The sequence below is a fragment of the Rattus norvegicus genome, chromosome X (genome assembly GCF_021556685.1).
Source record: "Rattus norvegicus strain SHRSP/BbbUtx chromosome X, alternate assembly SHRSP_T2T, whole genome shotgun sequence".
Classification (NCBI taxonomy): Eukaryota; Metazoa; Chordata; class Mammalia; order Rodentia; family Muridae; genus Rattus; species Rattus norvegicus.
In genome coordinates, this window is record NC_141554.1 from 28,133,656 (window position 1) to 28,150,666 (window position 17,011).

A 17,011-nucleotide genomic window follows, 5' to 3' on the forward strand; every position below is an offset into this window, starting at 1 on the left:
AAACCTTTAAAAAAAAAGAATGATGGGAAAGATTCTCTAGTTCATACTTGCTCTACCTTTTCAAGGCATAAATAAAACAGTACCTGTATTGAAGTATTTTGTGGACTATTTAGTAATCTTTGCCCAAGATTATTGGAGGTATTCTAAGTTACCATGGTAACTATCCATGGTAAGGCGAATGAATGTTTTTGGTGGGACTTGTTATAAGAGCCTGTATTCTTTGTACCCATAAAGATTAATGTAATCCATGGTCAAAAGAAGGCTGAAGAGATGGCTTAACAGTTGTGTACTTGTACTTGTTGCATAGGACTCAGGTTGGATTCTTAGCAGTGACTTGAAAGCTCACAACTGTCTGTAGTACACAGGCATACATTTAGACAAATCACATAAAATTAATAAATCTTAAATTTAGTGGTCATAAATACTATAAAAAGAAACAATTTCCCTTTAGCCCAACTTGATTACCTCAGTACCACTCTTTTATTTTCTGAAAGAAACAGTCAGAACAAACAGAAAATTTGGACAAGTTGTAGAATAGTTGAACTAAAGGTCTTGTACCAGTTCTATCAAGTGGGGATGCATAAACAGTCATTCTTGACAAAGAAATAGATGTGCTGCCCAAGGAACTTCATGAACATTAAGATAATCAACAAATAAAACACTTTTGTTGATTTCTAACTCAGTTGCATACTGATTTTAATTTTATCCGATTATTTGCTTCAACATATTAGTGAATGTTCTCTGGGAAAAAACAGATAACTCCCAAGCTTGTACCATACTTTTAATTGTTCTTTTTTGAATAATTGCACACAACTGTTGTTGATAGCTTTGGTTTCTATGAGTCTTTTATATATTTGTCATAAAGGAAATAATAGTATACAATTAGCTTCATTTCACAATGCTTAGAAATATAATTTTTTTAGTTCTACATATGTATCATAACATTTCTATCTTGAAATTCTTCCTTACTGTAAAGACTCAGATATAATTTCGAACTGCAATTTACAGTTTTTACTGTTACTGAGCTTTGTAGCCAGCTGTTCCTTGGGTGTGGGATTATAGATTATAAGAGATTGACTATATTTTTGCGTATCGTGGATCAATAACTTGATAGTTTTTAATATTGATACATTATTACATTAAATTTTTTTAAGTTTTTAGTGCCAAATTCCTAATGCACAAAACTTTGTCCCCTTTTTGTTCCTATAGCATTTGACAACATTATTGGCTTCCTCTGATATGCAAGTGGTGCTGGCTGTCCTTAACCTTCTATATGTATTTAGCAAAAGATCAAACTATATCACACGTCTTGGATCTGACAAGAGGACTCCACTACTGACAAGGCTGCAACATTTGGCAGAGGTGAGTTTTAAGTGAAGACATCAGAGCATATGGTTTAACAGGCATTTCTTGTTTTGTCAAAGTGGATTAGAATTTAACTTTTTGACTTTTACTGGTATTTAGGACAGTGTAACAAAGTTTCAAAAAGCATGAGTATTCTTAAATATCAATTAAATTTGAAACATTTCATCAACTCTGCTAATGAAACAAAATCCTCGTTTCAAAACTGATAGTGTTGCTTCGGGTAAATTCAGAATAAGGATTTTTTGTGGAAAAGAAGCATACAGGGAGAAAAAAGTATATTCAAATCTTTAATTCTGATACCAGTTTTCTCATCTGGGAATTTAAGATAAAGAATTGTTTAGAATAATTGTAGAACACTTAGTGCTATTTTCTAATGGTGGTAAGATTTCTTATAGCAAAATTCAACCCTATTTTAAGACTTTGGTATTCCTAGAGGATAACTGATAACAGAGTCAGTTTGCTATGAAGCTGTCTTAGAGGTTTTTTCAGGGTCTTTATCTTAGTTACTACTTTTGTCCTATTGCTGTGAGGACACATGATGACCAAGGTAACTTTTAGAAGAAAACATTTAATTGGAGACTTGCTTATAGTTCATAACCATCATGGCAGAGGAACATGATGGTAACAAGCAGTCATGCAAGGCATTGGAGCAATAGCTGAGAGCTTACATCCTGATCTGCGAGCAGGAGGCAGAGCAGAGATTGTACCTGGCATGAGTTTTTCAAACCTCAGTAGCACACCTCTGACATGGCCACAACTATTTACCAGCCACACTTCCTGATTCTTCTGAAATATTCTAACCTGGGACCAAGCATTCAAACATGTAATTCTATTGGGGCTGTTTCATTCAACTGACCACAGTTGGGATAGTCTGAAGTTTTCCCTCATGAGCCCCTCTAGTGCTAGGATTATAGGCATATATTACCACAACCAGACTAAAGGCTTGTTTTAAAAGCCAATTTAATGGGTACCTTAAGATTGGCTCAGATTTCAGGCTATTTTAGGTTCATTACTCACAAGTTTAACAAATTCTATGACGTATATGGTAATGAAGAAAACAATCACTTTAATTTTTGGACATTTTTTTCTTGGATTTATAATTACATACATGAAGACATCAGTTTGTTTTCTTTTTCACTTTTTTAATCAGTGCTTGGGATAAAACATGGCTTTGCTCATGCTGGACAATACTACCACTAAACTACATCTCTAGCCATCAAATCTGCTTTCTAAACACATTCTAAGTGTTTCCTCATTGTAAGAAATGCGAGGCAGTTCAATATGGGATCCAGAGTTCAAAAGAAATACTTTAATCACTTGATCACATTGCATGCATCATGTTTGTAAGCAACTTCAGTTAAATAGAAGGTACACATAAAAAGACATTAAATTAGGAGGTCTTGTTGGGGAGAAGGGGATTGATGGGGTGGGGGGAAGAATGGAAGGATAATAGGAGCTGGGGGAAGCCTTTAATCCCACCACTCAGGAGGGAGGCAAAGACAAGTGGAGCTCTTTGAGTTTCCGCTAACCTGATCTACATAGTGAGTTCCAGGCCAGCCAGATATATAATAAATTGCTGTTTGTCACATTAATCAAACAGCAGGTCCTTGCCACCAAGCTTAACACTAATAACCAGAATTTGATGCTGACATCCACGTGGTAAGAGAATGACTCCTAAATCTTTTCTTCTGACCTCTACTTGCATACTATAGAATGTAGGTGTGCATGCCAAAGACATATTAAATAAGTCAGTGAAAATGTAATAAGAACTTGAAAGGAAGCTTTAAATTTGTGAATCTACCTGTATTCCTAATGGAGGAAGAAATTAAAGAATCCACCAAAATGCCGAATAGTTCTTTGTCATTCAGTTTGTAGTAGAGGGATCAGCAGTTTAAGAGTGTACTCTTGTAGAAGGCTGGAGTTCAATTCCCAGCATACACCCATTGCCTTACTCTTTAAAAGAGTTTGCTGTCAGTTTGGTTGTCTTTTGGTTTCCTAGGGAGATGATATAAAATTGTTAGAACTGTCAGTGTGTGGTGACATATACATCTTTAAAATCTAGCACTCAAAAGGAATAGGGCAGTGGGCCTCTTAATTTCAAAGACAGCCTGATTTACATAGAGAATTCAAAACCACCCAAGCTTACATAGTAATACCCTATCTCAAAAAATTATTAAAATTCAGTGTGATAGTCAAGTAATAGATAAATACACAGGGATAGCACTTACCAGATAGACTTATGACACCGATCTGAGGGAAAACTAGAAAATGATCTTAACACTAAGAATTAATTCTTAAAAAATTATTTAAAATTATTTATTTATTAAAATTAATAAAATTTCATCTTGGGCTGGAGAGATGGTTCAGCAGTCAAGAGCACTGACTACTCTTCCAGAGTTCCTGAGTTTAATTCCCAGCAACCACATGGTGGCTCATAACCATTTATAATGGGATAGGATGCCCTTTTCTGGTGTCTGAGTACAGCTACAGTGTACTCATATAAATATATAAACAAACAAACAGACCTTTAAAAGCAAATTTCATCTTAAAAATATCGCCTTCTCTCATGTCTGAATACTTTAGCATTTCATCTTTCTTTCTTTTTTTTTCATTTTTTTTATTACCTTGAGTATTTCTTATATACATTTCGAGTGTTATTCCCTTGCATTTCATCTTTCTAAAGTGGTGCTTTAAGCATGACTGATACCCTAGTTATTTTAAATATATACCTACTTAATTACTAGGGTCATATAATAATGCCCACTGGGTAGGTGAGCACAATGTGGCTCATAGGTTATGTATATTATTTTGGGGGGAAATATATGGGCTCTTAGTTCCTGAAAAAGTTAAGAGATGCAGTATCTACTGTTCTTAGGTTTTTGGAGTTGCTGGAGAATTGTTATTTCATACCTGGGGTCTCATTAAAGCCTGTAAGATAGCTCCTTAGTCATTGTCCAATTTTCTATTTGGTACCATTAAAGACGTTTATACTCAACCCTTCCTGGATAAACAATGAAACACTCACTGTCTTTGACAAATTCATGTATAACTGAGAAAACGGTACAAATACATAAGAATAAAAGGATAAGGGACTAGTGTTATTTTAATAGTCCTGTTTAGTATCTCCTAAAATTTATAAACATTTGTTTTGATGACAAAGGAGATTTTGCTTCCTAGTATTAAAAACAAAATCTAGAAATTTACAGAAGAAAATTGGTTGTGGTCATGTTTGATACATTTTTCTCTAATATCACTTACAGCATATTTAATTTTATATCATGCTTTGTTAGTGTACTAGCCAAGTGTGTTTCAGTGCTATCTATTAGTTGGGGAAATAGAAGAAAAAAAGAAATTGTGTCAAGCCTTGTATCTGCCTTGTATGTTTAAATTTGTGGTTTGACTTAACCTGTATCTTTTGTGTAGCCTCTAGCCTTTGTATACTCTTACCTATTGGTTTTCAACAAATTTCCTATCTTCTATGGAATTTCTAAAAATAGCCAAAAGAATACTAGAACTATAATGAGGAAGTACTTGCTTTATTAGGCTCTAAATTGTTTTATAAAAGTTGAGTAATTAGGGGCTGGAGAGATGGCTTGGAGGTTAAGAGCGCTGACTGCTCTTCCAGAGGTCCTGAGTTCAAATCCCAGCAACCACATGGTGGCTCCCAACCATCTGTAATGAGATCTGACGCCCTCTTCTGGTGTGTCTGAAGACAACTACAGTGTGTGTGTGTGTGTGTGTGTGTGTGTGTGTGTGTGTGTGTGTGTGTTTGTCATAAAAAAATCTTTAAAAAGTATAGTAATTAATGTACTCAATTGATGATTCAATAGGTTCCAAATCATATATAACAAACATGTAAGAAATTAATCTATGACATTGGTGGTGTATGCCTTTAATCTCCAATCTTAGGCAGAGCGTTTCTTGAATACTTGGGTGGGGGAGGAGGAGGGGAGAGGTAACAGGAGAAGGAAAGTAAGAGTGAGTGCATAATTTATGTAAAAGATGAATTTAACAGAAGATGAATTCAGTGTTACTATTCAGGAAACAATTTTGGTAAAAATTGTTAAGATATATTAAAGAACTACATGTTTAAAATTGCAAATATTTGGCTAAAGATGTAGTTTTATTGGTAGAGTGCTTCTCTAACATGGATAAATTAAGTGTGGTGGTAAATATCTGTATTGCTAGCACTCAGGAGGATCAGAAATTGAAGGCAAATCCTTGTCTGTGTAGCAATTTCAAGACCAATCTAGGATACACGGAGCTCTGCTTTAACAAAAACAGGAACTATAAAATAATTGAATAACTGAATAGCCAGGCATGGCACACCCCTTTAAGTTCAGCACTTGGCCAACAGAAGCAGGTAAGCATGTTGGCAAACATGTGCTGCACAGCAAAACTGCATTTAACAGAGGTGTGTGGAAGAAAAGAGAAAACCACATGGGGTTAAGAAGGTCTTGTTTCCATAAAGGAAGAAACCAATTCTTTCTTCCATGTAAGCTTAAATTTTTAAGTAAGAAATCTGAATACAGTCAAATTATGGCATTTGTGGTTGTCTCAGTTTTCTTTCTATTTGGGAAATTTTCATTTTTCCTATTGTAATCAGTTGTCATAGTAAATATTTTTTTGTTCATGAATGTTTTGGCTGTAATTAACAATAATTGCTTTAAAAATAGTTTTTAATGAATATTCGACCTTGTGCTTTACATGTTTTTATTTAGCTTGTTTCTTCATTGGTAACCCCTATATGTATTTGTGAAAGTGTACCTTTTTGTTCAAACTAGCTATAGTTTTGTTTGTATTTTGTTAGATATTGTTTTTCTCTGTTTAGTTGTATCTTTTTTCTTTACATGTTCTTTTGAGATGTGTTGACTGGTTTATTTAAGATAAAAGTGTTGAAATATGTGATTTTTAATATATGTATTTTAATTTGTGGAATTTTGTGCTCTCATTTTACCCATATTAAGTAATTTTATGATTTTTCCATGGTTTTTTTTCTTTTGACCCCATTGGAGTATTGTTTAATTACCATGTTCTAATGAATTTTCCAGATATGTGATGGTTTTCCAGATTTTTCTGATGTATTTCTGATTTTTCCCTATATCTAATGACACTGTCAATGGCAGATTTGGTTTAAATGTATTAAGGGTTATTTTGCTACTTAAGGTCTACTGTAGGAGTTTGTGATGTGTTATGGAAAGAGTATATGTGCTAGTCTTGCATAGGTTCTATATGTCTGTTAAATCTAGTTGACTTGACATTGTTCGGGTTTTCAGTTTCCCTGTTGGTTTTTTATCTAGTCATTGTTAACTACCCTGGAAATCAGAATTGTTATCTTAAGTTACAAAATTATACTTTTAATACTAGTTATTTGTTGTTGATTGTGGTTCAGGCGATTGAAGAAACAAAAGACTGTGTATACTGTGCAAGTACACAATCAGTAAGGTACATCCTGAGCCTCTTTTTAATAATAGTATACAAAAACTTATTTCCGTTTTCTGTTTTTATTGATGTTCCCTTTACAAACTACATTTTTATACATTGTACATACATCAATGTAAATATATAATTCTTAGCTTACATAGTTTGCCTTTGAGAAGACAAGTAGCATATCAAAAATAGAGAAACCTAGCTCACAGGAATGTTCTTGGCCATGGAAGCACCAGGACTTGAATTAAATCTCTAGAACTCAATAAAAATACAAGGAGTGTTGGCACAGTTTATAATCCTAGCATTAGGCATATAGAGATAGGTGGGTCTTTAGAGCTCTCTGGTCAGCTAGCCAAGCTTTACATGGTGATTTCTATGCTAATGAAATAAGCCTTGTCTCAAAACCAGGTGATACCACTTGAGGAACACCTGACTTTGACCTTTGACCTCCATGGGCATGTACTAACCAGAGCCTTATCCCAGAAGGATAGGAACTGCTTACTCTATATTTTCAGCAAGTCCCTTTCCTTAGGAAAGTTCCAAATTAAGCAAACTTAGCAACAAGCCCTTTGAGCTTGTCTTTCAGAGACCAAAACAATCAAACACTGTTATTGCATGAAGATTCATTGTCCTCACTCCAGGAATGTGGACTATTGTTTATAGCTAATGAATATAGGCTAGGGTTTGGTAAGTTTAATATCAGGAAACTAGTTTGCAAAATTCTTACAAAGTTGATTGATTCTGAACTGTTCATCAAATGCATTTATTTCTTTAGTAACAGGTGAGTGTTTGGAGTTCTTGTGCTACTGTTTTCATTATCATTACTGCTATGAAAATAGTTTTTAGCCAGTTGATAGAGGAAAGGTAAAGTGTTTATGTAGTTTTCTTTTAGTGTGTTTCTTAATTACTTTCCTATTGCTGTGATTAAAACACCACAACCAAGGCAACTTGTGAAAGAGTTAGTGCTCATGATTATAGAGGGTTATAGGTCATGACCATGGCCAAGAGCATGGCAGCTGATAGCTGACAGCTTACGTCTTGATCTTCAAGTAGGAGATGGACAGAGCTAGTTGAATTTGGCATGGGATTTTGAGACCTCAAAGCCTAGACTCAGTGATCTCCTCCAAGGCTGTCCCTTACCTAATCCTTCCAAGTACAAATGTAGCTTGCAGTATTTGAACCATTCTCATTCAAACCACTACATTTTATTCTCTGGGTTCCTTGGGCTCATGGCCATATGATGCAAAGTGCATTTATTACAATTTCAAAAGTCCCCATAGCCTTTCATAGTCTCAACACAATTTAAAAGTCAGTCTATTCTTTGATTCCAGGTAGTCTCTTAATTGCAAGCCCCTAGAGAGTTCAAATCAAAGCAAATTACATTCTTGCAACATACAATGGCATAGAATGTACATTACAATTATAAATGGGAGGAATGGAGTTTAGTGAGGAAATACTGTATCAAACGCAAGTTGGAAAGTCATCAGAACATACTCCAAATCCTATAATATATCAAAGAATAAATATAATATGTCAGAGATGGTTCTGTTTTAACACCTTCTCTGACTGTAACATACTCCCTGCCTTCATGGAATCCCCTGATAGAAACCTGGCTTTAGGGGTTTTATTTAGCCTTGTAGAATGACTCTACAACCCTGTTTCTCCTGCATCCTTCATAATTTTAAAGTCAGAACCACATAGTTGATGCTGCCAAGTTTAGCTGCCTGCATGGGATGGAGCCTGCTTCTCCCACCTCTTAAATTATATTTGTGTAAGATTGGATTTGATAGTGCTTTTTAGGAGCAGAAAATCCTTTAGGCTTTTTCCTTTCACAAATTGTAGGACTAGCTGGGCGTGGGAGTCTTAGCCCAATGGTACTATTCCTTTATTCCATTTTGGGTCTGGCCTTAGCTCTTTCAGCACAAGTCATGACTCCCAACATTTAATTTTCTGGTGTTTTTTTTTCCTCTTTAAATTGTATACTTTATATCTTTTTTTTTCTTGCTTGGTCTTTTCTATTGTAGGCCTGAATAAAGGTGATCATTACTAATATCACAACAGAATCAATAATAGGATGTCTTGGATTCTTTGTCTCAAAATAATCTAAAACTTTTCAGTTTAGCTCCAGGGAGATTCTTAGGACCAGGGCAAAGGCAGCCACATTCTTGACCAAAATATCAGGCTTAGGATCTTTAGTCTAGTTGTTAATATTGTTCTCCCCTGAAAGCTTTTATGCCTCCATAGTTCACTTTGTTCTCAGCACTGTTGTCTTCTAAGCTCCAGCTAGGAAGGCCAGATAAGTTCAGTTTGCAATGTTCAACCATTTTGCTAGTCCGAGCTAGTCTTCTATATTGCTTTCAAATAACAGTATGGTCAGTCCTGTCATGGCAGTAGCCTACTTATTGGTACTACCTTCTGTCAGTAACTTTTCATTTCTTGTGATACGACAGCATGGTGAAAGTACCTTATACACACACACACACACACACACACACACACACACACACACGTATGTGTGTGTGTGTATGTGTGTGTGTGTTGCTGATAAAATTTTGGGTATTTCAAAGGCCAAAGAAGATGCAGCGTAGTCCATAATCAAAATTATATGGTTGGGGTTTGGATGTTTCTAGGAACTGTGCTACTCATTGCCACAGGCACTTGTTTGAAAGCTCTTATACATAGGTTGGCAAAACATCTTAGTCATGTAACTATAGCGATTCTTAAAGGAAAGTATTTAATTGGGGCTTGCTTTACAGGTTCAGGGGTTTAGCCTATGGTCAGCATGGTAGGAAGCATTGGCAATATGCAAGTATACATAGTGCTGGAGAAGGAGCTTAAGAGCTTTACATGGAGACATGAAGGGAGAGGAAAGAAACACTGGGGTCTGACTTGGGCATTTGAAGGCCCAAAGCCTCTCCCTATTTACATACTTCCTCCAACAAGGCCATATACCTCTCTAAGCATTTACATATATGAGTTTATAAGGGCCACTCTTATTCAAACCAACATACAAATAATAAAGACTCATAGTATGTAATTTGACTTATGTCAAAAAAGTGTGGTTTCACCCTGGTGAAAGGAAGATTAAAAAAGTAGAATGGTGAGAAAGGCCAGCTATGACTAAATGCCAGCAAGCATGAATTTCGACATATGGAATGCAGTAGCTGGCTACCATTGCTGCTTTGTCCTCTTAGCTTGAACACCCCCACAAAACCATAAAATAAATTTGTTTTTTCATTAAATACTTTATAAGCCTACAACCATAAGCATGGTCTTAACAGTTTTTTTTCTTTACTAAGAGCTGGGGTGGAAAGGAGAATGGCTTTGGATTGGCAGAATGTTGCAGAGATTTGCAAATGTTGGTGAGTAACTATTTGCGATATGATATATAGTCTCGTTCTAACCCTAACTTAACAATGAATGTATGATATCTAAATTGACACTTGACATCAGGACTTTTGTGGAACTTGAAAAATTAATACATAATAGCTTTAGGAAATTTGAACTTTAATTCTGGTTATGGTTCTGGTTATGGATAAAAAGATTCTCAGAGTAGTATATGATCATATACCCAGTTCTGAAATAAGTTGAATTTATCGAATCAAATCAAAAGTTTTTTTTTTAATCCCAGAAAATGGGGAAGAATGGTACACATCTGTATTTGGGGTATGGAGGGAGGAATAGCACCACTTCAAGATCAGTTTTGACTATAGTTACTTATACACTCACACAAGTATCAGAACTCTTGAGCAGTGTTCAGGAATGGCTGATGGGAAGTGCTTTGTGTTTTAAGTATCGGGGGCACAGAGATGACAAATCAAGAGTAGTTGACCCACATTTTATTTCCAGCACCCCCACGACAACTAAAAACAACTGTAACTCCAGTGTCGGGCCCTATAATAACCTCTGCGGGCACCCACATAGAACAGTAGACGTACATGCAATTAAACCAATCATACAGATAACATTTTTAAAATATTTTTTTAAAAAGAACTTAGTATTGTTCAGTATATTTTCATGCTTTTACCTCTTACCTTGTTACTGGTTCCCTGCTTATGAATTTAGGTTATCTTCCCTTCTGCTTTCTGTGTTTCAAGTAGAGCCTAGTCAGCCATTTAATACCAAGTGGATATGATCAAATCTCATTTATCTTCTGGAAATGTTTATCCATTGGTAGTATGGCTCTTTTTTTTCTAGTTACAGAAACCTACATATTAGAGCAGGTTATTTTCCTACCTTAGCTGATAGACATTTCTTTAGTAAGTACCTGTGACGACTCTATGTCAGTAATAAAGGAAACATGTCTTAAATGTTATTCAGTTTGGAGTTTCAATTTTGAAAACATATTTTATTCTAAAGAACAGTAGGTCAATTCTGAAGCTCATTCTGCATGTTAAGACTTCTAGGTTTGGGGCTGGGGATTTAGCTCAGTGGTAGAGCGCTTACCTAGGAAGCACAAGGCCCTGGGTTCGGTCCCCAGCTCCGAAAAAAAAAAAAAAAAGACTTCTAGGTTTGTGTGATGTCTGTTACCTGTTTTAGTCCTTGCTTCTCTATCAAGGTGGAGATTTGGCATGTTCGTTTAAATTCTTAAACTTTAAATGGTAGATGCACTTGTTGAACAAAATTTCAAAAAGGTAAACAATAATAGTGTCATGTTTTCTTTCAAGGGTATGTTGTAATGGACAGGGTGCTGTTATATTTAATATGTCATTAGTTTTATAGTTATATAAGAAGATGTGCTTTGAGAGTTTAGATTTTTTTTGGTTTGGTGTTTACTCATACAGGAAAACATGAAACATGTTCTAGAATGGTACAGAATGGAGTGTTCGGGGTAATTAAAAAAGTGTCCATAAAGAGGCTGGAAATAAGTTTTCACGAGAATGCCCTTTTCCATTCTTTAGCTGATGCCAAGATTTTAACCCTGATACTTATTCTCCATTGTTTATTAAAGTTATTTGCATTATTACTTAGTAGACTTAACCCACCACAAGAATAACTATAGTCAGAATTTGTGTATTAAAAGAATAACAGTTAATCTAGATTTTGAAAACAGATTTGGATCTCTAAACTCTAGCCTTCTGATTCTGCTTCCCACAAATGTCATCTGAACTATGGTCAAGGCAAGGGATTAAAGACACTATTGATGTCTTTAATTGCTGTCATAATGTGTTTGAGGAGTGTGTTGGAGACATCTATGTCTAAAATCAGTTTAAGCTTGATGTCTATTTCTTTTATACACAGAAATATCCACCCAGTGCAACCACACTACACTTTGAATTTTATGCAGATCCTGGAGCTGAGGTCAAAATAGAGAAGAGGGTGAGTCTGGTTATTTTGCTGCTGTTTATAGAATCTCTTAGTTTAAATAAGGGGATGTTTTGTTCGCTGCCCTATGAAGCTAGATATATACCTAGAACCTTTTCAGGACTAAATGTTAATCATATGCCTGCTTCTCATACTTTTTATTATTTATTTACATTCCAGCCAGTACCCCCCTTCCCAGTACCCCTTCCCACATTTTCATCCCATTCCTCCTCCCCCTTTCCTCTAAGAGGATGCTCTCTACCCGCAACCCTCACCATTAGAACCTGCTAAAAGATACAACTCCTTTTTTTGGGCACTACCATATTTTGTTCATAGTCTCTGTTTGGAATGCCATCCTAATAGTCTTACATAGTTGGGTTTCAATTTCTGTATTTATCCCAGTCTGTTAAACAGATCTGTATTTTGCGTATAAAATCTTGATGTTTCAAATTCCTGGATGATGGGCTAAGACTTGATTTGGTATGGAAATTCCCTAATGAATCAGATTTTTCTTCCACTTTCTTTTTTTTTTTTTTTTAAGATTTATTTATTATATATAAGTACACTGTAGCTGTCTTCGGACACACCAGAAGAGGGCATCAGACCCCATCATAGATGGTTGTGAGCCACCATGTGGTTGCTGGGATTTGAACTCAGGACCTCTGGAAGAGCAGTTAGTGCTCTTAGCCGCTGAGCCATCTCTCCAGCCCTTTCTTCCACTTTCATTATTAAGATTTTTTTCTAGATTAAAATTGTCTTCAAAGCATGAGAAGCTATTCTCAGGTATTCAGTCTTTGGTATGAATACTGAGATTGTAGAGGTTGTTAGACAAGGGTTAAAAAGGATCACAAAATATGAAACTTGCCTGGCTAACAGAATTATAGTTAATACTAGCAGTTTGAAAGAAGCAATCTTGTGACTATTATGTGGAAAATGGATGCTTTGGTTGACTTATGAAATTACCTTGATATTTCAAGCAGTTGGCTTAGACCTAGGATGACATTTTGTTCTCAGTGGTTCTTACAAGCTACTTAGTGTTCCCCTAATGATTATTTCAATTTTTTAATTTCAGACAACTAGTAATACACTACATTATATTCACATAGAACAACTTGACAAGGTAAGAGAATTCTTTGACAACTGGTTAGTTAATTTTTTGTTTGTAGCTTTGTTCCTAACTAAATTTTTTGTAATACAGATTTCAGAAAGTCCTTCTGAAATAATGGAATCTCTTACCAAAATGTACAGCATTCCTAAGGATAAACAGGTAAAATACATCTGAAAAGTACTTTGCATATGGTGGTTTTCCAAATATATTAATGATATATGTTGGACAAACAGAAGCCATAGCAAAATTTATATATATTTGGAGTCCAACCATAGCAGACTAACTATCTAGATGTTTGTTTCCTCTTCTCAAGGAGAAAAATAGCTTCTAGCATGTTATGATAGATTGGAAACATAAATTTGTAAGCTGATTCAAAATGAGTATCTAGTAATGGTGATAGCTTTCTCAACATTTTAGATACATTTAGGATAATTTAATTGTGTTAGCTTGTTCTGTTCTTTTTGGCAATGGTCAAATAATTTATTGAAATTTTGAAGTCTTATTTTTTTGTCTATCAATGTGTAGTGACAGTGTTTGAAATATTAGGATGTTTTGTCACTCTAGTTCTGTCAGATAACACAATAGGTAATACTAGTTCGGTATGTACCCAAGCAACAAAACCATTTTAACCAAGAAGCCTAAAAGGTAACCACTCAATAAAAACCTACCCTTTGTAATGATTTGTAATGACAAAAAGATTTACATTGTCTCTGCAGATGCTGTTATTTACTCATATACGACTGGCCCATGGCTTTTCTAATCACAGGAAGCGATTACAAGCTGTTCAGGCCAGACTGCATGCAATATCTATATTAGGTAAGAATCTATCTTTATTTTTATGACGCCTTATTATGGCAACCTAAATTATAAAAGTATTTACATATCCCAGTGATTACTGTAATTATTCATCATTCTTGAGCTCTTTTATGTACTAGAAAAAAATAAATCTTTTATTGTCATGTCACTTAGGCTTGGTTGTCAACATCTTACTGGTCCCTATTCTTGATAGTTTCTTGTCCAGTTCTCCCATCCTATCAGGTATAATTTTGAGGTCTGAAAATAATTAAGTAGTTAATACTCTATAAGAGAATAAAAAACACAGATGTTTTTGTTCTTAATTATGTACAATTCTATTGGTCCATTTTCATGTAAGCATATAATGTAATTTGAATGTGTAATTCCCATTATAGCTCATTTCTCTCCTCTTAGGCCAATTTTACTACATTTGTTCCCCAGACAGTTTCATTTTTATTATTTCATTAGCACATAACTAATTGTATGTATGTAAAGCCTAGGACATACAAATGAGAGAAAACATGTTAGTTGTCCATTTTGCATTGAGTTGCATCTATTTTTCTACAAATGACATAACTCCATCTTTATGTAGAAATCACATGCTTTTAAGGCTCTCACCCTGGTTCTGAGGATTGTATGCCTACATATTGTATTCCCTCAGGCAACTTCAAGTACTATATATTGGTACAGTATTTATAAGCTATTCTAAAGAAAATCCTGGAGAACAGCCCGTCACATGCTAGTCACATTAAAAGGCATGAAAGGACAGTATGACTATTACTACCTACTTTCATTTAGTTTCTGATTATCAATTCTTAGAGCTGCACATCTTGTTATGAAATCTTTCATATTTATGTCCATACCTAGTACAATTTCTGCCATTTTAATGGTTATCCAGAAAGTGTTTATTAAAGGTAATGAGCGTACTCCCATCAGCCTTTTTTTTTTACTTCAAAATGTACTCCAGTATAATTCACCAAAAAGTAGATTACATGCATTTTCTTGAGATAGAGTCTTACTATGTGGCTCTGTCTGTCTTAGAGCTCCTGGTATTGGCCAGGCTATCCTTGAACTCAGAAGTTTACCTGCCTATTCATCCCAAGTCTTGGGATTAAAGATAATGCACTAGGAGGCCTTTCTAGATTATGCACATTCTTAACTTTTTTTTATTATTATTAACTTGAGTATTTCTTATATACATTTCAAGTGTTATTCCCTTTCCCGGTTTCCGGGCAAACATCCCCCTCCCCCCCCTCCCCTTCCTTATGGGTGTTCCCCTCCCACCCTCCCCCCATTGCCGCCCTCCCCCCAACAGTCTAGTTCACTGGGGGTTCAGTCTTAGCAGGACCCAGGGCTTCCCCTTCCACTGGTGCTCTTACTAGGATATTCATTGCTACCTATGAGGTCAGAGTCCAGGGTCAGTCCATGTATAGTCTTTAGGTAGTGGCTTAGTCCCTGGAAGCTCTGGTTGCTTGGTATTGTTGTACATATGGGGTCTCGAGCCCCTTCAAGCTCTTCCAGTTCTTTCTCTGATTCCTTCAACGGGGGTCCTATTCTCAGTTCAGTGGTTTGCTGCTGGCATTCGCCTCTGTATTTGCTGTATTCTGGCTGTGTCTCTCAGGAGCGATCTACATCCGGCTCCTGTCGGCCTGCACTTCTTTGCTTCATCCATCTTGTCTATATGTATGGGCCACATGTGGGGCAGGCTCTGAATGGGTGTTCCTTCAATCTCTGTTTTAATCTTTGCCTCTCTATTCCCTGCCAAGGGTATTCTTGTTCCCCTTTTAAAGAAGGAGTGAAGCATTCACATTTTGATCATCCTTCTTGAGTTTCATTTGTTCTAGGCATCTAGGGTAATTCAAGCATTTGGGCTAATAGCCACTTATCAATGAGTGCATACCATGTATGTCTTTCTGTGATTGGGTTAGCTCACTCAGGATGATATTTTCCAGTTCCAACCATTTGCCTATGAATTTCATAAAGTCATTGTTTTTGATAGCTGAGTAATATTCCATTGTGTAGATGTACCACATTTTCTGTATCCATTCCTCTGTTGAAGGGCATCTGGGTTCTTTCCAGCTTCTGGCTATTATAAATAAGGCTGCGATGAACATAGTGGAGCACGTGTCTTTTTTATATGTTGGGGCATCTTTTGGGTATATGCCCAAGAGAGGTATAGCTGGATCCTCAGGCAGTTCAATGTCCAATTTTCTGAGGAACCTCCAGACTGATTTCCAGAATGGTTGTACCAGTCTGCAATCCCACCAACAATGGAGGAGTGTTCCTCTTTCTCCACATCCTCGCCAGCATCTGCTGTCACCTGAGTTTTTGATCTTAGCCATTCTCACTGGTGTGAGGTGAAATCTCAGGGTTGTTTTGATTTGCATTTCCCTTATGACTAAAGATGTTGAACATTTCTTTAGGTGTTTCTCAGCCATTCGGCATTCCTCAGCTGTGAATTCTTTGTTTAGCTCTGATCCCCATTTTTTAATAGGGTTATTTGTCTCCCTGCGGTCTAACTTCTTGAGTTCTTTGTATATTTTGGATATAAGGCCTCTATCTGTTGTAGGACTGGTAAAGATCTTTTCCCAATCTGTTGGTTGCCGTTTTGTCCTAACCACAGTGTCCTTTGCCTTACAGAAGCTTTGCAGTTTTATGAGATCCCATTTGTCGATTCTTGATCTTAGAGCGTAAGCCATTGGTGTTTTGTTCAGGAAATTTTTTCCAGTGCCCATGTGTTCCAGATGCTTCCCTAGTTTTTCTTCTATTAATTTGAGTGTATCTGGTTTGATGTGGAGGTCCTTGATCCACTTGGACTTAAGCTTTGTACAAGGTGATAAGCATGGATCGATCTGCATCCTTCTACATGTTGACCTCCAGTTGAACCAGCACCATTTGCTGAAAATGCTATCTTTTTTCCATTGGATGGTTTTGGCTCCTTTGTCAAAAATCAAGTGACCATAGGTGACATTCTTAACTTTTAATAGTGCCACACACATTTGCCAGTCA

General features: G+C 36.0%; 1 protein-coding gene across 50 annotated transcripts in view; it reads left to right on the plus strand.

The window, feature by feature from the left end:
• The window catches only part of Huwe1 (HECT, UBA and WWE domain containing E3 ubiquitin protein ligase 1), a 130,119-nt gene that overhangs the window by 34,247 nt on the left and 78,861 nt on the right, over positions 1-17,011 (plus strand). For all 50 annotated transcript variants that reach the window (XM_087600532.1, XM_087600511.1, XM_087600513.1 and 47 more), the window contains 6 exon segments: positions 1,210-1,362; positions 10,095-10,157; positions 12,037-12,114; positions 13,172-13,219; positions 13,298-13,366; positions 13,924-14,023. In XM_087600532.1, coding sequence (XP_087456658.1) covers positions 1,210-1,362; positions 10,095-10,157; positions 12,037-12,114; positions 13,172-13,219; positions 13,298-13,366; positions 13,924-14,023 — 511 coding nt within the window.